The following is a 23,438-nucleotide window of genomic DNA, read 5'->3' as shown; positions in this document are numbered from 1 at the left end:
TTTCATTTAGTATACTTGCAAGAAGAAATATTTAATTTCCATTCAATAATGACAATTTCCTCCGAAGTCTATTTCAAGTTGGTACTAAAACTCCCTTGCAGCCAAAAGTAGTTTAGGTTTAACTCTCATCACATAGCTGCTTGCTGCCTATTTTCTGCTGTGAACACATTTTCTACTAGGTCTAAACGGCCAGCCTGCTGAAGGACAGTTTTGTATCTGTCACTTCTTGATCAGCAGCTAGAAAGCATTTTTGGCACAAAGTGCAAGAGGACTGATCTTTTAAACAAACTGGTATGAATTTCTTCTTTCTGTTGGTGTAATTTAAACTCCAGAAAGTGTGGAAGAAGATTCTTAGGAGTTCTGTCTAGCATCAGGTACTGGATCTTCTTGTCACCATATTGGGCCATGTGTCTTTCCCTTTATTCACATGGTACAGAAAGGACCTTGAAGGGTCCAGTATCTTGCTTGTGTTTGCAGTGACATCATCTTGAACAACACAGCCTGTGTGTTTGCTTTCCCAGCAACAATCGGATTCCTCAGCACTTGAATCCAGATTTTCTGGGCAGCTCTTAATGAAACACAGACAGTTTCACAATTCTAAAGCATCTGGAGTCACAGAAATACCATCAGCTCAGCCTGGAATTGACATTTCTTGCAAACTGAGTGTTCTTGATTATCAGAAGGGTTCCCAGGGTGCTTTTGGTGAAATGTTGATTTCCTTTACTTTGGGGATAAGAACAACGGCAAGATAAAAATTCTTCATTGGGTACTATTTTTGTTTAAGACAATATCTATGATGTTTAAAATACTAGATTATGATCTTCTTTCCAAATTCTGAGTTCACTTCTACAGTAGCAATTGGCCACTGACCAATTATTTATTACTTTGTCCTGGGGTGACCTGGTATGTAATGGAATTTTACAATGAGATACAATGAAGCTTGTAACCAAACTTTAATTTCTCTACTATATGCAGTGTGTCATGATACAGATAGCTGTTGTACTACTTCAAGTCATAGCCTTTTTAATTTTCTATTTACTTTCTTATTACTGTGTATTTCTGTGGTTATTGGTATTTAAGACATTGACCTGGTCACTTACAATGTTGGGCAGAGTGACGTATGCAGGAAATTCTCCTTGTGGATTTATCCTCTATAAATATTGTTCACGTTCAGTGAACAACATTTATATTGTGGGTTTAAAACAATTAATTGGTTGTTCAAGTTGTAAATCCTGAAATTGCGTAGAATATTTAAACATATTTCTCATTAAGAAGGACTCTCCAACTATGACAAAAATCCTTTTAGGGAGATTAGAGGTAGCACAGTGAGCATTGCAAACCCAATTTCAGGGTTAGGGGGTTTTTTAAACAGCTTGAGACTTGATCATCTAGATATATCTAGGGGGAAAAATTTATTTAGGGAAAAAAATGTTTATCAGCTTTCTGCATATTTCCTAAATGATCAGGCCGATTTCTTTTATATTTTCTTCCTCTATAAGACAAATTTAATTCTGAAGACAGGAACACCTTTTTTTCTTTTTCTTGGTATACTCTGAGCCTTGTCTTCTACTGCAGACCTCTGTAGATACTTGCAAATGTTCTGTAGTATCCTCTGTACACTAACAAGTAGTTACTTCCTTTTATATTTGCCATCTTAACAGCTATGTTGAACACTTCTTTAAACCAGTGGTAGGCAAGAAGACACTCAGAAAATGTATTTGTGAAACTCTTATTATTCCCATTTTTTAACAAACAAAATGAAGATGGAGAGACAGCAAGTAGCCCTGTGCCACAGAGAAGTGTGTAGTCAGATGAAAAGGGAGAAATTTCTGAAACTCTTTTAATCCACCCCCTTGTCAATCTTCCCTACAAACTTTTGATGCATTTTTGAAAGATTTTGTTTGCTAAGACTGGATGAGTCTGACAGAATTCTTTCAGAACAAGTACTCCATGTTTGAAATGTTCTCTTTGTTGGTCCATCAGATTTGTGCTCTTCTACTTTTTCTGCTCTGTGTTCTTGCAAGTGTGGTGACAGTTTCCAAACTTTCATTCTGTTTTCTGAGATGAACTCTTTGACTACCATCTCTTTGTGTTAGGAATTTGCTCTATGAGAAACTTTTTTCTTTTTCAATAATACATTCTTAGACAAGAGAAGGGATTTTTATTTTGGTCTTTACATTCACTGCTGTCATTTGTGTATCTGTTCACTAATTACTGTGCAGTAAATGTGACTCCTCTTGTGGCTTATCCTTGTCTTCCAGTGTCAATATGAGATTCTGTCTGTTCAAAGTACTTCATACCTGTTCAGAATGAAAACTTGTAAATTAATCAAGATATTCTATTAGAGATTCTTACAGATTTTGGCTAAGAAAGCACAAGTTGGTTTTCCTCTACCAGTGAGCCCAACTATTGATGGAAATCCTTTATGCATTTTTCAGTGAAGAACTTATTGTTTCTCTTTTTTTTTTTCTCCAGGTATATATTAGTTTAGACACAAGAGTTCATATTTTTAAGTGTGGTGAAGTATCTAATAACCAGAGCTAGTTGATAGTTTTTCAGATTAAATATAAGGTGGGCAGTATCTTTGATGCAAACCAAAGCTCTGGCTATATATTCATCGACTAGTTTGAATTTATAGTTGGAAAATATTTAATGTCTGAAAAGGATTTTGGAATGTGCCATTTACTGCAGTTAAAAGGCAGCTCTGAAACATCAAGACTGCCACTATTGTGCAGTTAGGAGCAGTGATAACTACTGGCTGGGCATTTGTGGTAATGTCAAGTGACTATAATTTGATGTAGGTTTTATTTGGTAGAAAGTATACGCATGAGAAACCACAACTTAAATACTGACTTATTGGGGTGTGATTAAAGTCATGCTTTTATATGCCTGGAGATCCTGCCATAACATCTCAAGATAGTTTCAGTCTCTAATCTTAGCTCTCCCGAGACCAGTTCTGGAGCCCACATCTTTTCCTTTCCTGAAAACCATGAGGACAGTGATGGGTAAACAGCAATTCCTTCCTAATTTCTATCATTTCACAATACTTAAATAAGAAAAGCTGTGTTTTAAAATTTAGTCTAAACATTTCAATTCTTTTACTGATAGTGGAAATGCCAAACATTTCAGCAAGATGGTCAGTCATTAATGTAAATGATGAGATACTTCATTATTAGGCTTTTCAATTACTCTTCCTAATTTTCTACTCTGTAGCCTTAGTTCACTAAAGATGAACTATTTGTATACCACACTAACTCAACTAAACCCCCAGTTTTGAAGTGGAATAATCTTGTAATGAATGCAAATAGTTACGTAAAAGAGCTGAGTGTAATATGGAGTTTATTCACAGAGTTCTGTATTGACACAGCCTTAAAACAAAAAGTTCACCTCTATTTCTAAAGGCATTTTTCTGGTTTAATCTTAGTTACTCAGAGACCAAAGCTGAGATCTATTTCTCCTTACCTTGCAAGCCAACGAACAGTGGAGGGTAGAAAGATATTTTCAATTTTTTCTTTTTCCTTGCTGTCATTTCACATAATTTTCACCTGCTTTGAACAATATTTCTGGTTTGTTAATGCACTTTAAAACACTTGCCATGCTAATAGCATGATTATGATGTTTGAACATATGCTTCTTTCCATCACTTGAAAAGTCAGTTTTCAAGGGACCAGTGACAAAAAGCATTTGTCACAGAATTACTCTGTGGCTCTATGTGCAGTGGTAATTTTGAAAATTCTTTCTAGAATGAAATATTCCAACATGGCAGAAACATTGTTTTATGTCTTCTTACTGATGTGCATTTGTTAGCATACAGATTTTTTTTTATCTTTTTGAATGAGAACTAAGGTTCAACCGTGATGAATAGGCATGTTAATCGTTGTCTTAGAGACTAACTGTATGGAAGAATGGGAATTTTATTACACAGAGAATTGCAAGGTCTTTCATGTGAATGATGAGAGCTGATATATTCTGTTATATGTAAAAACAATAATAGTGAAAACACTAAGAAAATACTTATTTTCAAAAATTATTGAACTTTTAAGAAAAGTTGGAGTTTTGACTGAATGTTGATGTGCAATGTGCAGTTTATGCCTTAGTGCTAGAAAAATTAATAATTAGTATTTGCAGCTGCTTGCATTGGAGACATACCCAGCAGTTCTCATCCTGAATTTTGAATTTTAGATGAGTCTTGGCTCATGCTCTGTCTGCATTTCCTGTTGGTTTTGTGTCTTCCAAGGATGTGTAAGGAGTGGTTTGGTGAATTGGATATTTTGGCATTTTTCTGCTGATGTAGAGACAGTGAGCTACTGAGGCTCAGGGAGTGTTGTGTGAATTACAACCAAGGCAAGACACTTGATCACAGGTTTGAGCCGCAGGGTACTGCCAGGAAAGGGCACGCGTGGCCCTAAATACAGACATTTAGGGCATTGTGAGCTGGTGCTGCCTGTACTGCTGTGGCAAGGCTGAGTGGACATCTCAAGATCCTTTCTGTGTCTGACCGCAGCAACTGAGAGACCAGACCTGGAACCGACCTTGTCTGCTCCACGGGAAAGCACCAGGAAGGGTAAATAGCCAGCGGTTCCCTCCTTCACTGCTTCCTTGGCAGTGCCTTCTCTGCAGGGATGAGCCTGTGCAGATGTGCTGGTGTCCCAAAGAGGGGCTCACTGATGTGGCTGGATCCACACAAATGTAAGAATTATTCCACCTGCAAATTTCCTGGGGAAGCTTTCCTAGGCTTGCTCTCATGCCTTAGCTGCCAATGCCGGCTGAAAGGCAGCATTGTGCCACCACGGGCAGTGAGGCTGTGCCACGGTAGCCCAGCCCAAGCAGGGCCACGTCCCCTTCTCCAGAGCTCTGCCTTGAGGTGACCTGTGTGCCAGCAGCCTGTGTGAGGCCCTGAAGGTGGTTTCTGTGTTTGATCTTAGCTCCCCGAAGACCAAGGCCGAAGTCCACCACTCCTTCCTCCCCGGCAACTCAACAAACCGTGATGGGTAACTAGCAACAGCCTTCTCTCCCCATTGTCTCCCATCTCTCACTTCCCATCACACCTCCCATCCCAAACCACCTGGCATCCCTGGCATCTTCCATGCACAGGATGAGGCCTTGTTGGTGCAGCTTGGCTGGCCGGAGCACTCGCCACGCTGGTTCTGCAGTTCTGCTCTTTGATCCCACGCTTTTCCCGTGGCTGACAAGCATTTTCTGCAGGAGGCATGTGACATTCTGCAGAGAGACCACGTTGTTGCATCTGGCCTTCAGCTCCATTCCCCTGCTTCTGTGTGTTTGGGTGGTAGCTCTTGCTTTCTCTGATGCATTCAAACACGACAGTGTTCCTAAGAGGCAAACCCAGCTGGGCTGGCACAAGAGGACACGCTTTTCCATCACCATCACCTGGAAGTGGGAATGCTCTGCTGCTGGTTTTGAGGCCATGTTAGGGTATTAAGATGAAAACCTCATTCCATCTTTTGGTGAATCATGGGTTCACCATGTTTCTTCACAGGATGTTTCTTCACAGTTTCGCACACCAGCTGCCTCTGGCAGTAATGATATTTCTTGCAGTTCTGGAGCAATGCGAGATGGGGATTATCCCAAGAGATATTACTGTTCTTTTAGCCAACCTGTTACTTCTCTTGGGCCTTGATTTTGGTAAAGCTTAAGTGTGGACATGAAAGGGACCATACACGCAAAACCATATTTAATTCTGGCATTGAGTATGGCAATTCCACTTCCCTCATTATGTGAGCTCTTCATATTTCTTCTTGCAGCTTCTCCATCATTTTCATCATCAGTGCATTTTCCCACATCTACATTAGGAAATCCATGGCATGTTCATTTGGGATGCTGTCCTTTCCTGAATCCCTGCGGTTCAATCTATATGTTCAGATGATGGCAAAAAATGTTTTGTTTTGTTTTTTTTCCCAGCTTCACTGGACTCTAATGATATTAGTTTCCTGTCCCAAACTTCTGCATCTGCAGAAATATCAAAAACAGAGACTGGTAAATTGTATTTATGATACTTCCATTGCTTAGTATTTGTCTTTGCATCAAGGGTGTTACTTTTACAGGTTGTTTGCTGATTGCCTGGTATTTGAAGTAGAATTTTGTTTGCAGTGTCTGATAGGCTCTATAGTTACATGGTGATATTTTGTGATATAGGATCAAATACAAATGAAACCATAGGAAATAAGACTTTTGTGTTGTTTTAAGCTGTTGAATAGATTAGGACCAATAAGACCAACTGCTAAGGGGGTTCATCAGTTATAAAGATATGTTCTTAGCTGGGGCATTTCACCACGGGGGATTTTCTGTTAGCATATGGTAAACATTATTTTGCAGTTTTCTCTATTCATAAGACTTTTTTTCAGGTTGTGTTGCTATTGCACCTAGAAAGTTTTATTGCTGTGGTCGTAGTTATTCAAGAAGGTATTTGTATTCATAGCAAAGTTACAAATGTACAACAGATTAGAAGGAAATTTATCCTAAACCTGGCAGTCAATATTTCAACAGTTTTGTGTTAGATTTTCTGCCTCAGTCTGGCTCTTCAATATATCACAGAAGTTGTGTTAACTTATTTTGTGTCAATTAGATAAAATATCACAAATGACAAATTGCTTGTTGTATGTTAAAACTGTCAGTCAAAATACTGGCTTTTGTTTTATTGAAACATGCAAAGCTTTGGCAATAGAAACACCCAGTCGTAGAAATTCATATTTGCATGCATTTAAAGTACATAGGTCTCTTTCTATGGCTGCAGGTGAAGTCAAAAGCACAGATCAATTGACTCCTGTTGATAAATCTGCTTTTAGAGGGACTGCAGTTCCTGTCAGGGTGTGTGTATTAGGTGCATGTGACATCTTCAAAATTTTGAAGTTTTGCTTGCTTTTAAAGTTGGAAATTTATGAAACTCTGTTGCAGTGGTGTTGGCATCTTGCAAAGCAATGTAAAGCAATCTTTCTTTTTTGGATTTGTTTCCCCTCTTGCTACGTCTGCATCAATATGAATCTGTCTCAGGGGTATTTACATTTTTCCACAGTTACAAGTTCAGCTGACCTGGAAAAATCTATGCCTCCAGTTTCCAGAACACCTCATGTGCTAACGACTGCGGGTAATAGTAATGCATTAGCTTTTCAGTTAAACCCCTTTTGGTGTTTGGACAGCCATTTTTGAAATTTTATTAATACTAAATATTTTGATAATCTTCCATGTTGTCTTCTGTGTGAGTCATGATCATTGAAAACATCTTTTTACATGGCAGCTTGTGCTTTTTGCTGAGAAACTCACCTGATAGTGTTTCTGATCTCATATTCATTTCTCAAAAAGCCTCCAGGACTATTTTGAGATATACTTACATGAATTAAAACTGTTTTAATACCACTAAACTAAGTTTAATACTACTACTGACTGAATTTTAATAAGAATTCTAAAATTACTTGTAGTTTTCTTACAAGCCTAATTGTTGTATTCTCAGAACACATTTTTATACCAAATGTTGTTTTGCCAGCATATGAAGCTCCTTTCTTACTATATTTTTGATGTTTAGTGATTTTTTTTAACTTTACCCTCGTTTTTTCATATGTGTTTGATAGATTTTATGACATTAAAATTCACTAAAAAACAGCACTGAAGAGAACCCAGGCAAGTGCTTTTCTCATGGAAATAAACTTGCAGTGCTTTTTAGTTTTTATGGCTTGGGGGGATGGACTGAGTGATTTATAATTGTGGTATTAGAAGTTTTTATCTTTGTATTTTCTGGGCCGCTTTAAGCGACATGGGCCATGTGGTGCAAAGCAATATTATCTTCTGTTGGCTGACAATTTGGTTTTAGTTCTCACTTTAAGCAGTACCTTCAGGTCACACTCTAAACCATAACTGCTCATTGCTGAGGTAAGGTGTGCTTAGGAAGAAGTGCAAAGTAGGTGTGCTAGAACATACCACATTTTTCAGTTGTTTTTCTATGACCAAAAAAAGCTTTGTATGGAATTAACAATCATAGATAACGTAACATGGTTTTTTATAGCTTTCGGTGGTACTCAACCTGTTCTTTCAAGTCCTGTGACACCTAGTAAGCCTGAAATAGCAGAAGCTGGACCAGGTACAATAACCTCTATCTAGCTCTTAATTCAGTAGCTCAAGCCAGGCTCTAAAACTCAACAGAAATTAATACACTGCTGTTATTTTCAGTGCGCATTTGGCTTAGCCCCTAACAGATGATTTTGAATTTATGTTGCTGCTAATGCTTGAACTTGGTGTTTCCTCTCAGTTATAATGCACAAGGCAACCTAGTCACGTGGTTTAGTCTGTTGAAAAATTCTCCCCACAGATAATTGAGAAAACAGTATTTGTAGAGTAGTTCTAATGAAAGAACTGGTATGAACTGTAGGCTGCATTTTATTGTTGTAGCATAGCTAGAAATGTTAACATTTAGTGCATCCTTAACAGCATGAAATTTGTAAACAGTTTCAGATGCTCAATGGTTTTGGACTGAAACCACAGCTGGATCTGTCAGCTTTCTATTCCAGATTTTATGTGTTTTAATGTGTGACTAATTGATTGTTCAATATGTCCTCTTCATTAAATATCTACATGTACACAGTACCATCTCCCCTAAGTGTTGGAACAAAACCCAAAATGTTCAAAAGCTCTACTTATAATCTTACTTAGCAGTGGTTGAGATCCAGACCAATTGCAGTGAAGGCAGGAGGAAATAAATATCCAGAATTTTTGCATATCACAGATGCGCTGATTTATAGTCACTGAAATTCTGTGCAGTTCTGAATTTCTCCCTGATGTATACTGAACTGATAAATGTCCAAGAATTAGTGAAATATTAGTTGTTCTTGTTAAAACAAATTTATTTTTGCTCATGAAGGAAGAGTTTCTTCCATTAGCTCTTTGCTCTCTTGTGACTGTCATCATTTCTTCCAGCAGCAAGGAGTGAACCCATTCTGGAATCTTTCACACCTAAAACTTCCCGTCCTTTTCAATGGCCAAGGGTAACATTAGGTAATGTTGTTTTCACCCAGTGAAAAACTCTGTTTGTTTTGAGCACTCCATCCCATATGAATGCATTCCTTCCACATATCATTTCACATCCATAATCATTCTTTTTCCTGGTTAGAGTGTCTTGTTCTTCCTTCATCATTATATTGATTGTTCTTGATGTACCTGCATATGAGAACAAGGTTCTGGGTGGATTTACTGTCTCAGAGAAGTAAAACTTATCTCTTGCATGATAAAACATCATCATCCTTTTATTAGTGTCCTGTCTCTTTCACTCCCAATGCACATGCATGTGCTGTTTGTCTCTGGTATGTAAATCTTTCGAAATGGAAATTTTGATTGTTTTGGACTCACAAAATCTTATTTCTCACCAACGTACAACATTTCAGTATCATCTCCATTCCACACTTCAAAATCTGATTTCATCAGCTGGCTTTGACATTCCATCCTAAGGTGTCTTCAGTATAAACTTGTGACATGTGCTATTTGTTGCGAGGAAATGCTTGTTAAACAGTTTTTCATTGCAAACTGAGCTCTTTCTTTCAGCTCCAAAAGAAATACCACTTATTCCTTCTAAACTGAAACCATCTGCCACCCCAGAAGTACAACATGTGAAACCTGGTAATTGTGCACAACAGTTTCATAAGTTGGTATGCAGAGAGATGTGTTCTCTAAAAATATCTGAGCAAAATTTCCTAAAAAGGATAGGATCTCTGCAATACATGAGCATCCTGACTAATGATGAGTCATTAGATCTCATTAACTTAATGAGAGTTAAGCTAATCAGTTTTATCCAGTAGGGTCAAGTGATAAAAATATAAACCTTTTCTCAAGTGTTGTAACCTTTTTCTAGTACTGTAATGAAAAAAAAATTTCTTGATGGCACAAGGGTGTTTTAATATCACTCCTATAAGCAATAAATATGATTATTATTTTTATCATCTCCTTTGCCGCTCTCCATCTCCCATTTTCACGCAGATGTACTATGGCAAAGCTGACCTCTTTGTTAACACCATAGGAACATAATCACTGTGTCATGTATTTTCTGCCTTTTGATCAAAAAAACAGACCTCTACTAATTTTCTTTCTATTTGAGATTAAGGGAAATTAGTTTGCCTCTAGTGATTCAGGTACTAGACCAATAAATATTATGCGTTGGATTATTTAGGATCTAAAGTGTTTCTGTACTTATGTCTTATAAACAGACAGATCAGTAAAAAACAGGAGCTGTATTTAGTCTTATATCTCTCTTACAATTAACTGCAGGTACTGATTTAGGATTTTCAGCAAAAGTTTGGCCTTTAGAAGTTTCCATCTGTGTACATTCTCTGGTGTTCATTACAGACTGCATTCTTCTCTTTCTCATCTCTCCCTTCTCACTATTCTCCCATAACAGAAATTTGTTTGCTGATTGAAACAAATACAGGATTAAAAATGTCTTGAGAACAGAAATATGGGGAAGGAGCCTTAGAAGCAGACTCTCACACAATCATTCAGTGTGCAATTTCATAGGAAGCAAAGCTAAAAGGAGGGTAGGGTGTTACACACAAGAGTAAAGCTTATCTAGACTGTTTAAAAAACTCTCCTGAACCATTGGAATGATAACACTTTTGTCTTTGTGTTGATACATCCACTGCTCGGTTTGATTACACTTGAATTTTTCTTTTCTAGCCCCTAAACCACCACTTTTGGAGCCTAAAACTTCTCAGACTGTTGAACAACCAAAAGCAACACTAGGTAATACATGTTTCTGTAGCTGTTGGCCAGTCTTCTTTGAAGTTCAGGCCACAGTGTGTACTCTGTTTCTTTATCTCATAGCTTTTGCCATATTTAATCCTTTTCTCTGAAAGAAGAAGAAAGTTAGGACATAGGCATTCAGAAATGGATTTCTAAATTTAGGAGGAAAAAACCCACATTTTTTTCATGCAGCTTTGCTAGTTCCATGGTACAGTAAAAATTTTTAACTTCCATTTTACTGAGAGCTTTTCTACAACAACACTCTTTATTCAGAAAACTTGTTGGAAGTACAATTGAAATGCCAGGTGTAAAGGTAGTATTGTGGATGTTAATCCCAGAATTCTCAGTGAAGGATTCCTGCAGTACCAGGTAAAATGTTAATTCCACTGTTTTAAGAATCCTTCTGAATGTCATTTTGGCTTAAAAAACACCTCTCAGTCACTTCATGGCTCAATCCTGTCTGCTCTTTTTGTAGACATCAAGCATTTTTCCACTCTGTCAATTGCTATGAAACATTTTACTGGAAAGCAGTCTCATTGGAGAAAGAGTCTCACTGGAAAGCAGCTCTTTAAAAATGTACAAAGTTACCTACCTCTGCCTGAAGCTGAATTCACACTTTATCTGGAGTCAGACTAACAGGCAGATCAGCTAATTACCATTTCAACCCCTGCATGTTGGGTGGAAAAAGGGTTTCTAGGATTCATTGTTCTTAATTTTTACCATTTAGACGATACTGCTATTCTACTTACATTATTCTACTTACATTATCTACTTCTATTCTATTAGCAGAATTCAATGACTGCAGTTATGAAGCAGTTCCATTATTTTTAATAGATTCCATGTTTAGTTGATTCCAGCTGTTTGCCAGTCATTTCTTTACCGTGACAAAATTTGAGGACATTTCTGTACATTTTGTCTATATATGTCTTCTTATGCCTTAAAATTGACTTGGAATTCAAAAGGATAAAAAGCATTATTGTTTTATCTCTTAGGTATCTTCCAAAAAGGAATTTGCTAACTTAATGAGAGGAATATTTGGATGTTACTGCAAGTTTCAATTGCAGATTTAAATGCAATTACTCACTTTTACAGTGAAGAACAAATAGATTTTGCTGGAGTAGTGAATTCTTAGGAGGATTTTTGAGAAGCCTTCTTGGCGTATCTGATTCTACCATTTGCTTTTGTTCCCAGTAGATATTCATTGCCTTATTTGATTTTTTTTTAATTTTTTTTTTGTGATACAGTGGAAAGCATAAGTTTATAATCCAGTATATTTCTTTCAGCTCCTAAAGAAGCAAAGCTCACTACTTCTGCATCTAAACCTAGACCATCTGCCAGACCCCAAAAGCCACGAACTAAACCTGGTAACTAATTTCCATAGCAAACATTTGTTGTAGTGTATCACTTAAATACTGCATTTTTGGTTTAATTTCTTCTGTGTGAATGTGAAGTTCAGCACTTTATCATCAGAAAGGTGAGGAATTCCTCTTTGAGGAATAATAGTTTTGTATTGGATCCCACAGAAGCAAAGCAAGAATTTTTAACTTTTAACTTTTATATCCCAAGTCGCCAACTCACATGGCCTGACATTGAAGAAAATTATCTTCCTGCTTTTCATTTTGAAATAACAGGTTTTCCAACTTAGTTCAGCATAGGGTCAAGAAACTTCTACTGTTTTGCTGATGACTGTAGCATCTTACATAGAACCATAGGATTTGTATTGACTCAGTGATCATTAGTGCATATGTAAACTTACCTGAAACTGTGAAAGTAAGAGTGGATTTTTTTCTGGAATTCAGTAAAGACATATTTTATGATCCCAAATGAAATAGTATTTTCACACCGAGATTAAATTTGGTCTATGATGTGTGGCAGAGAATAAAACACACCTGGCATTTTCTGGGCCTGAAGAATAAATAAATACAGTTGTAAAAATATTTCTAGTGTTACATGGTTTATAATGAAATTTGAAAGCTTGAAATTGCATAATTGTTTATTGTAAAATATATTACTCAATGCTGGAAGGAACCAGATGATTTTATTAAATTCTTTCCAGATTCCTTGCAAATTATTTTTTGCTCATAAAAAGAAATTAACTCTCTTCAGACTAAATTATTCCCTGTGAAGCTTGTTAAAGGAATGGCCCTTATGACTTGTCTCAGAATACTGTGCATAATTATTTTTTTATGCTGATTACAGCTCCTGCATAATTTTTAGTGTGAGCAATCCAGCATTGTATTACAAGAATAATTGCTTTTGTCTCTGCTGTAGATGTCTATGTCTCAATATAGATCTGAGTCCTGCATCTTTTTTTTGAGACAGCTGAGAAAAAAAGGAGCTGATTTGGAAACTGTTACATAAATTTGGTTTACACCCTTGCCAGGGTCAAGTTTTACCCTGGTATTTCCAACTAAGTGGCTCTACAGTAGATTTCTATATGCCTGCAAATAAAGTGGCATTGTTTCATATTTGTACACATGCCCCTGGGTTTTTCTTTCCCAGCAGTGGTCTCACAAATCAAACAGGTAGAATCCTAAGATACACTTTTTAATCTTGATGAAGCTTGTCTTGATTCTTTTGTAAGTAGGTAGTGAAACTGGCACGTGTTCTGATGTGACAAATTATATTCTTGTTCAGAAAATAGGATTTGAGCCATAAAATATGCAGTGCATGGGGATAAGCTGGCTTTTGAGTAGGTGGCAAAATGGCCAAAGGGCAGGAGCCTGTCTGTGTTCCAGCATCACTTGGAAGTTCAGCTTAAATGAGAAACTTGTGTCATGATAGTACTTGTCACCTTTCCCTAACAGTGAATCAAAATAGTGAACAATATATGCCAAATTTGTGTCTAATCAATGACTTGCTAGTAACTGCCTCTGGGTCACGCAAATAATTTTGGTTTTATTATTATTTGGTTTTATTATAATATTTGGCTCTCATTTTTAATATGAATTTTGTGCTGTTTCTGGTAAAGTATTTGCCTTTTTTGGCAGTGGAGCAAAAAAGCTTCATTTAAAAAACCCCAGACATTTAAATGATTTTCAGATTTTCCAGCTAAAAAATTGTTCATTCTGGTGAAAGTTCACAGTTTCATTCTCTTTCTTGGCATTCGGGTAACTGAATCTGATGCCTGCATGAAAAAATAAGGTTTTGTTGCCAATGTGATCATGCCCAGCCATTGTCATCACTTTTACTATTGTTAGCATGAATACCTCTCTCTAAACATTCTCCATTTTTCAGAAAAGGAAATGATAATGAATTTTCTGTTGTGCACCCAAAGGCACTGCAACATTTTCTTTACAGAAAAGTTTTTAAATATCTCTAGGGATTGAGACTCCACAGCCTCTCTGGGCATTTACTTAAATGCACAAATTATTTGTCCTGAAGACATTTTGGAGCATTTTGCCTTCTTAGAATAGTGGCAATAGTATCAAATATAAAAGCTGTCTAAGCTATAAAAAAATGTCAGTAACTAAAAGAGGGAAAAACTAGAATTCTGAAATAATTCAGTCTTTTAAATTAAACAACATCCACCCAGATAAACTACCATAAGCCTTCATGTGGGGAAATAGAGACTTTTGAATTAAGAATGTAATTTTCTATCTAAACTGACAGAATCTTAGGAGTGTTAGATGTCAGATTTTATTGTACTTAATAATTTTAAGGTAACTTCCTTGAAATAAGTTTGCTTGTGAATTACGTGACAAATTGTTAGTATGTCAAAAAATATAGTTTGAGGCACATCTACAATATATATTCATCACTTTTTCTTTCCTAATCAGAATCTGTAGGGAGGGACAGAGGCTAAGTGTCAAAAGAGAGTAAACTAAGCAAAATTTTTAGGATAAGCACAAAGATTACTCAGTGATTGTAGATCTATTTAGGAATGAAAATGGATTTTGCTTGTAAAGTCATGCTAATATCAAACAATTCTATCAATTTTGACTTCAATTTTATTTATATTTTTCAGGGTGTTTGGAGTTTGTTCCTTTCAAACCCAATCAAGTACTCTAGGTAGAGATGGGAAGCTTGTTAACTTGATGATCTGATGTGCAGTGGCACTGTTGGGATCTTCAGCCTTGCTTTCTGTGCCTTTAGTTATTTACACCTGAAGTCTTTCACATCTAGCCTTTGTTTCACTATGGGAGAAACCCAGGAAAATTAATAGAAAGATTTACCAAAGACAATGGAGTTCTCTGGAACTGTTTCTTTTCAGAGTCTAAGCCATAAAGAGATTTAAAAAAATCAGTAGAACAGGAAGGTGAAGCTTTAGAGAGCTCCTCTCTAAAGTGTGTTCCAGTAGCATAAATGCACCTTTTATTTTCCAAAAGCAGCAAAAATTACACAGGATAATTTCAGTAAATTTATTGTTTTCCCAATGTTTCCATTTGAAGAGGTGGATTATAGCTGGGAAGCAAGAGCAGCTGAGCCCTACCAGCAGCTGAAGTATAGGTACAGATGCACCCGTATTTCTCTTAAGAAAATTCTCTTTATTCCAGCAGCAACCCCTCCAGTGTCAGTCACTACTAGGAGTCCCCACACGTACGAACATCCAAAGACTGCAGAGGGTAATGATCATGAGCCATCCTCAGCCATTCCTCTTTTCACTGGTCTGATAATATGTGCAGTTGAAAATACCATTTCCTGGAGGCTTCTTGCTTATTCCTGTGTGGTCCACACCCAGCAAATGGAAGTTTAGTCTTGCTACTTTATTATTTCTCTGTGTTTCTAACATGGAGATGTCTTCTAAAAGATAGGATATCACTTCAAGGGTATTCACTTAAAAGTTTTCACTCACATTAGAAGAAGAGAAAATAAAAATTATTGCAATAATAAAGATATTATGGAATATAGAAATAACATAATCTAAAAATGACATTTAAAACTACACTCTGCTCAATAGTTCCTGGAGAAGGGGTTTTGTGGCACATTGCTTGATAATTTCTCAAATGTATAGAAAACACTGCATTTTTTCAATTAATACATCCAAACTTGTGTTCAATTTAAAAAAAAACAGTTTTACTTTTAGTGTGGATCACAGTTCATATAAATTAATACATGGCCTTTTTTTAGTATGGCAATATATATTAAGTGATGTGTTTAATATACACATTCTTTATGCAGTCTAAGAACCAAGGTCTCCCCTTTGCAGTGAGCCCTGAAATGCTCTATCTAATGCAAAGGAAAAAATGAATCACTGTTTACATTTACTGTGCACGTAGTGTTCTGAGAAGGGCTTCAAGATGTTCTCAGCAGTCTAGCTTTGCTCTTTAAAACCTGGTTCAAGCCGACAACATAGATGATACTTCACAGAACAAGGACAGCTTTAAGCCTTACATAAATGATTTGATGAAATAGAATCGGTTTGGTTTGGTCAATTAGCAACAAATCACTTAAACTCATAGTTTTCAACTGCAACAACTTCTACACCACTAAATACTCTCAAAACTCCTCTAATGACATTGATTTGTCAAGGTTAATGCCTCATAACCTTTTCTTAGCATTGCTTAAGTCTCTTTTCTTTGGCTTTTGACTAAACTATAAGAAGTTAATTTTACTGCAGAAGAACATCCAGCTCTTTGACTATCCATCAAATGGATAATCATTGCTTGTTTTGTTCATATCCAACAATATTTCATGCATTAAACACATAGTTCAATTTATTTTTCTGTGATTATTCATTGATATGGGCAGAGGGTCATTTCCTAGACTTCATTTCCTCATTGCCAAATATGATTTTCTATGGGACTTCTACTTTCAGCTTAAATGCTGGTTTTCACAAAAGGAACTTCCCAGTATCCAAAATACACATTCCTCACATTTGAAGCCCAAATGATCTGCTAAGATCAAAACACCTCATGCTAAATCTGATAAGGCAGGTTTTTTGAAATTGTGTACTTTGAGGCTTGCTATTAGTACAGAAAGTAAATAAAAGAAAAACTTCAACTTTTTTTTTCCTCCAGGTGGGGAGAAGAGCCATTCCTTTTTTTGGGATAATACCTGTACAAAAAGAAACCATTTTGCTCCAGAAGACAGTTTGCAGACCTAACAAATAATACAAGTTTCTTTTTATTATTGGAAGCTCTTTTTCTCTTTGTAAGAACTGACTGACTTTTCAAAGGCAATCTGAAAATAGAAATTAGTGTTTTGTACAAAAAGATCTTGAATTTAAATGTCAAAAGCAAATTATGAGCTTGAATAATGGCAAAGTCTTTGCAAACCAGGCATATGTAGTGAGAACATTTGAAAAACTAGTGGCTATTTTGAAATTTCTATAGAATATCTGACCACTGTCATTAGAAGTTAATGATGGTTGTTTGGGGATTTTTTCTTCATTTGCAGCAATATTAATACTACTGAATATTACACTGTGAATGTTTGATATTACAGTATTTATTACATGTAGTAATAAATACTGCAGTATTAACCCCCTCAATTGCAATAAGAGTTTTATAGAGTTATTTATTGTGAACCCCGTTTTTAAAGTTGGAAGATGCACAAGAGAGTTTGAGAGATAAGTGAATATGGGTTATAGAAAAGGTTCTATCTTTAGGTGTGTACGCCTTTATGTTATATGTTCCTTTACTTGTTACTGTCCTGAGAGGGGAGAATTTATGCATTAACATTATTTTTATATATTTTCTTTATTGTCAAGAAATTTTTATAGATTCTGCCATCTCATAGCTTTTTGTCCCATTTGGTATAGTTTGTGACCAGGAAAAGGACATGATACATTGGTTTTGTGATCCAAATTGTAAGTGGACATGAGAAAAAACAAACAGGCTTTATCAAACTAAGATTTTTCAGATAACTAATAAATACAGCTCTACCAATATCAGTCTTTTAGTCCTCTACTTAATTGGTCACTTTAGAGGAAAAATTCAACTTTGTTGTCATGGTCAGCACACGACCTTTGAGTGACCAAGTTCAGTCTGGGGACTCCTGATATTTTGTATATCAAGAGTCCCTTGCTGTCTTTGAGTTAACTCTGTGATCTCTTCTCTTGCTTGTTCTTGGATTTACTGATTTATATCCACATATTTTTGCTTCTATTCTCATCAAGTTTGTCTAATCACCTGTTTCTTATTTTACCTGTAGTATTAAGAATTTTAATTGCTCACAGTTTAAAAGTCAGCTTGAAGATCCATATTACTGTGATGTTGTGTTAGTACCTGCATTTCTGCTTACCACTGGAGTAATTTTAAGTTTTTGGAGTGTGTTCCTTACTCACTTTGTCACACTGTTTCTGTTGCAGTCTTGGAACCTATTATACTTAGAACTGAACCACCAAGGTCACCCATAGGTAACAGTATTTCCTCGGCAAGCTGTTGTGTTTGCTTTATTTACATCACAGCAAGCATCACTGAAGTTAGTCACCTTATGCCTCAGGATTGTTTCATTTAACCTCATTTTTCTTCTAGGTAATTGTCTTGCTTGGCATTCAAAACAGTTTGGGTGTATTGCTCTCTTCACAGCTGGAATGTCTCCTTTACAAAAAAAGAGTTTGTGCTGGCAGCTCTGAATCACCTTTCTCATAATTACTCTTGTTTGCGCTTGATCCAATTTTTATTTTAAAAACACAAAAGCTGAGCTTCAAAAATGACTGAAGTTCCACTTTCTTGCTTAGATTGTTGCAAACACATGGAGAGCATTACCTGACTTACCTACTTCTCAGTTGCAGGTGTGGGGTTTCTGTGCTTGTGTGTTCAGCTGGTATCAGATGCCAATTGCTGTGCCATGTAACCAACTTATTGCCCACATTTTCTCTTCCAGCTCCCAGGGAGACTCCACGTGTTCCTTCTAAACCTAAAACTCCACCCAAACCTCACGTCCCCCAAGCCAAAGATGGTAAACTGCTTTGTGATTGTTTCTAGTACAGTTTGTTTTGGATTGAAATGCGTTTCTGAGCAGCTGTTCAGTTATCTGAGCCAGTTCAAACAGAATGGAGTTCTGTTCTGTGCCGTTCAGAGATTTAATTGCAGTTTTCACAAGTAGTGACATTTTCTAGGTATTTTTCACTGAGCAAAATAATAAACTTCTGCTACTTCAGGGCAACAGGATGAGAACACTGTGGTTACACTCAGATTAACCTTACTAACTAAAGTGAACACCAAGCAATTAAAGGGTGTATTGAGGCTACTTGGGGAGTATAATTCTTTCCAACGTTGCTTTGCATTGTTAGAATAAATCTATTTCCATTCTAAACCAAAATTTAATTCATTTCATGTCATTATTATTTTCTGCATGAGAGAGAATATTGCCCAGTTATACATGCATGCTTATAAATATTTATTGGAATTCATGACCCTTTACATTGTATTCCAAAATACTGGATTTTTTAAGACATTAAATGTGAGAGCAGTTGATGTCAGTGGTAGGCAGGAAAAAATTACTTTCTGTCCCGTGCTCTCCAGTTGGTGGTTTCGACAGAAAATTGCACGGGTCTCAACTATCAACATAGTTTATCTTTTGGTAAATGTGAAAAATTTAAGGATAAACACTGTACTGAAGACCTTTAGATTGTAGACATAGACCAACATTTTTGAGATCTGATGCTATCTATTGGATGTCATTTCCTCATGTAATAAACAATCAAAATGCTTGTTTTGTAATTTTTTTAACCATGGCATCTGATTATAAAACATTATTTCCAAATTACACCTTGAGATGCAACTTCTCATACACTCAGTTTTTACATTTGTGGCTGTTTTTCACTGTTATGGCCCCTGGCCTTCTCAGAAATGGTTTACAGTTTTGCCACACAAATGTTACAAGCTTGTGTTGATCTGTGTTTAAAACAAACAACAAAAATCCAACAACTTACTGCTTCTTCAAGAGTCTGTAATATGGACATTTTCTACATTGTCATCCACTTATCTTGTAATTGCCTTAAAAGATAGAAAGATATTTCTTCTGTTTTTAATTGCAATCCCTACAGAATAATTGACACATCAATTTCACATCCTTATGGCCCTAAACCACGCAGTTTTACTTTAGACCCATTCCATTCTAGAGCTGAATTATATGACTGTGCAATGCAATACACCATATAATGCTCTTTAATAATAGTGGTCAGTACACGAGCAAGTGCTGTCTGAGTCCAGTTGTTTATATGGAGTGCACTTGAAACACATCACCAAGGGATGAGGTTCTGGTCCCTAAAAAGCCATTTTTTGAATAACAGAATGATAATATTTGGATATTTCATTAGTCATTTCTTAAGTCTGTGACAGAAAAAAGCTTACACTATGTTGAAGATTGCACTGCTTTCTCAGATACTTCTTCTAATACAATTGTTTCTGTATGAGGCAGTATACAAAGTATATGATTCAGAAAGTACTGCTAATTGTAAATTTCCAACTTTCAAAACATCTTTTCTGTTTTGTTTCTGATACAGTCCTGGAATCTATCACACTTAGAACTGATCAACTAAAACCAACAATAGGTAACAGTTTTACCTACAGGGTAAATCCCCTGGGGACCATCACATTTAGCTTTTTTCTCACTGAGCATCACAAGCACTTCTTCATTGCACTCCACTCTCATAATTTTTTACTGTACAAGTTCATCCTGTAAGGGGGATTTGGTGATTTTTCACTAACAATTCATAATCTCCTTTTTCTATTTTTTCTCACACGAACGTGTTCTGCAAAGTGGATGGAAGCACCACAACCTACCTTGACTTCTTGTCTCTATACTCCTTTTCTACCATGTGCTGCTTCACCTTTTATACTCTCCATCTCTACTGGCCTTGCTTTATATTGTCCTGTTAGAGAGGTTTTCCATCAGCACTGGGGTTTGTTATGTACCAAGCATTCATATTTCTCCATTACTCAAGTTTTTTGTGATTCCAAAGCATCCCAAAGGCATGTGTTCTTCTTTAATGTTATGCTTTCTGTAAGAATCAGTCCTCAAAAAAGTCTAGTGGTTGCTCTAGTTGCTGCTTTTTTTTATTTTTTTCAGTTCCTAGAGAACCACAGCGCGTTCCTTCCAGACCTAGAACATCACCAAGCCCAGAGGTGCCACGAACAAAACCTGGTAAATTCATTTTTTCGTGCTGACACATCTGGATTCTACTTTGATCAGTGGAGCTTCAGATTTATATGTATTCCTTGGGTATATATTTTGGAACGTTCCTTGAAGGATAAAATCCAGTGACATGTAGAATTTACATGCCACCTGGTAAATTGAAAATATCTTCTGTTCTTTATTACATTGCAAGTCAGTGCAGCAATGGGTGTTTTCTGTACAATTCTGAGGGAAAGTAAGTCTTTTCTGTGTGAACTTGCTTGTGTTCTGGCAAAGTGAAGGTGGAAACGAGGGGAAAATTGCACAGAGGAAGGATTCTGCTCTCTCTGATTTCTCAAATTGTGTGCTTGTTTCTGCTTTTCCAGGCACAAGATTTCATTCATACTTGTTAGTTCAGTTTTCCAGAGCCCTTGTGATGTTCAGAGATTTAAGAATGTGTAATACTTCCTATAATTGTGTCTACATGGGTTGTTGAACCCATATACAACCTAAGGAGAATTAAGGAGGCAGAAAGTAAATTATGCAAGCCACACTTGTGTGATGTGAGGTACCCTGGCCAGAAGCTAAGCACACACTAATCTCTCTCTCATTCTACCCTACAGTGTTCTGGGTAGAGAATCAGAAGAGCAGAAAGAAAAAAAAAATAAGAAGTTCAAGATGAAGACAGTTTAATAAGGAAGGATAAAAAGAGAGGGGAAAAGCAAGTGGTACCAAGTAACTGCACACCACATCCCACAGGCAGACCAGTGGCAGGCTAGGAGCAATGGGTGCTTTGGAAAGTTTTGTTGCCAAGCATGACTTTATCTGAGACAGAATATCCCTTTGGATGGTTCTGCTGTGTCCTCTCCCAGCATCCTGCCCACCCCTAACCCAGCCCTCTTGCCTGGAGGCAGAGTGAAAAACAAAGAATTCTTGGATGTTGCCGTATTCAGCAATGACAAAAACATTGGTATTTTATCAACACTTCCTTGCTCATTAATCCAAAACAGAGTACCACAGGGGCTGCTGTGATGAAAATAATCCATTTGGCTCCATCCCAGACAGACCCAGTCTGGGTATCCAAGGTACATGAATTATTAGAGGTGTTGGTGAAGCGATGGGCAGAGAGGCAACACCTCAGGTTCCTTTTCTACCCAGTGAGCCTGCACCTACTGCTTGAAACAAAACCTTGAAACAAGTCAGGAAAGTGTACAAAGCTGAAGGTAGAAGAAAACCACCCACAGTCTCTTTGTGGCTTTTACAAAAACTTTGGATTTATATTTGGGATCTGTTGTATATTAGAGCTGTTACCAGTGAACTGCAGGAAATTCTGAGGAAGATAATACTTCACTGCTGAGGTTCAGGGAGGAGTGACTCTCTGTCATCAGCCCTAGCAGGGATGGTATGATTATTGTAGAGATGATGATTGTAACATTTTGATTGTTCTTGGTAATACTTTGTTGTTTTATTACGCTAATACAGTTCTGGAAAAAATTTAGAACTGAGAAACCAAAGGCAACAATAGGCAATGATGCTTTCTTGTGTGAATAGTCATAGTCTTTCTTCTTCAGCACAAATCATTAAAAGCAGACCTGAAAAAAACTGTTATCTTTCTTTCCATGTTCCTTAAAAATTTAACAGTCAAGGTTCTCAGTCTCTTCTTATTTTCTATGAAACAGTTGAGGTTCCTTGTTCATTTCAAGTTGTTATGCACATAAGATAGGAAAATTTCCTTCAAGATGTGATGGTAAGAAGCAGAAGACAGATTAGAACAGGATTCTAATTATATGTTCTCAGTCATCCTGTGGAGGTAGCACCATTGCATTGTGCTCATGTTGTTTGGGTGGGCAGAGCTGCATCCTGAAAGCTTTCTTTCCCTGCTTTCCTTCCCCTCCAGTTTTATGAAATGAAATTCAGTCCTTCACAGAGGACTGAAAAATAATTCTCTTCCACTCAAACCTCAGTTTCACTGTCAGAGCACAATCACTTCATTGATCCTGGGTCATATGGTTGCTTGAGGCTGATTAATGCTTTTTTGTCACTTGAATCAGATATTGTCATTGAATCATTCCAGGACAACACCCATTACAGAGCAGTGTATTTGTATTTGAAGCTACTTATTACTTTCATAATGCTTAACCCGGTTTCTTTCTTTCAGCTTCTAAAGATACATATCACAGGCCCTCCAAACCTAAAACATCACCCAGTCCACGTATTCCTCCAACTAGACCAAGTAAGCTTATCAATACTTGCCCTTTAGTGCATGAAATTTTCATCACTTAGAAAACTACCAAAATTGAAAAGTTTTCAGAAGATACAGGAATATTTATTGAATAGGCTGTGCTCTGCTGTCATAATCAAATTTTGCTATACAGCTGTTATGGAACAAGATAATCAGCTGGATATTTATACATGTCAATGACACATGATGGAGATGTGTGGGTTAACACTCATCTTGAGCCCTTGCACACAGGAAAATCTGCATCTTGATTTCCTTAGTGTGACAGAAATATTTGTATTTTTGAGCTGAAATTTACACTCCTTTAGAAGTGTAAAGTTACACTACTTTTCTGTTCCCAAAACTTTGGGAATAGCTCTGTCCATTTGAAAATTGGTGGTAAATTTCCATGTTTCTTCTGCTTGGCTGCTTTACTGAGGATTTTTTTTTTTTTAGATGCAGAGTTGATTTAAACAGGTAG

General features: G+C 36.7%; 1 protein-coding gene across 12 annotated transcripts in view; it reads left to right on the top strand.

Moving 5' to 3' along the window:
• Positions 1-23,438, top strand: part of ABI3BP (ABI family member 3 binding protein) — a 155,145-nt gene that overhangs the window by 85,300 nt on the left and 46,407 nt on the right. For 4 of the 12 annotated variants that reach the window (XM_063393737.1, XM_063393739.1, XM_063393734.1 and 1 more), the window contains 16 exons: positions 2,940-3,005; positions 4,505-4,564; positions 4,926-4,991; positions 5,920-5,994; positions 7,031-7,102; positions 8,015-8,089; positions 8,923-9,000; positions 9,544-9,618; positions 10,669-10,734; positions 12,018-12,098; positions 15,231-15,299; positions 17,987-18,034; positions 18,505-18,579; positions 20,129-20,176; positions 20,695-20,769; positions 22,898-22,972. In XM_063393737.1, coding sequence (XP_063249807.1) covers positions 2,940-3,005; positions 4,505-4,564; positions 4,926-4,991; positions 5,920-5,994; positions 7,031-7,102; positions 8,015-8,089; positions 8,923-9,000; positions 9,544-9,618; positions 10,669-10,734; positions 12,018-12,098; positions 15,231-15,299; positions 17,987-18,034; positions 18,505-18,579; positions 20,129-20,176; positions 20,695-20,769; positions 22,898-22,972 — 1,104 coding nt within the window. The remainder of the gene's footprint in view (positions 1-2,939; positions 3,006-4,504; positions 4,565-4,925; positions 4,992-5,919; positions 5,995-7,030; positions 7,103-8,014; positions 8,090-8,922; positions 9,001-9,543; positions 9,619-10,668; positions 10,735-12,017; positions 12,099-15,230; positions 15,300-17,986; positions 18,035-18,504; positions 18,580-20,128; positions 20,177-20,694; positions 20,770-22,897; positions 22,973-23,438) is intronic. The other 8 variants (XM_063393729.1, XM_063393730.1, XM_063393731.1 and 5 more) reach the window with 8 other exon arrangements.

The sequence above is a fragment of the Prinia subflava genome, chromosome 3 (genome assembly GCF_021018805.1).
Source record: "Prinia subflava isolate CZ2003 ecotype Zambia chromosome 3, Cam_Psub_1.2, whole genome shotgun sequence".
NCBI lineage: Eukaryota > Metazoa > Chordata > Aves > Passeriformes > Cisticolidae > Prinia > Prinia subflava.
The sequence above is the reverse complement of the archived record's forward strand: the minus strand, read 5'-3'. Positions and strand labels throughout refer to the sequence as shown.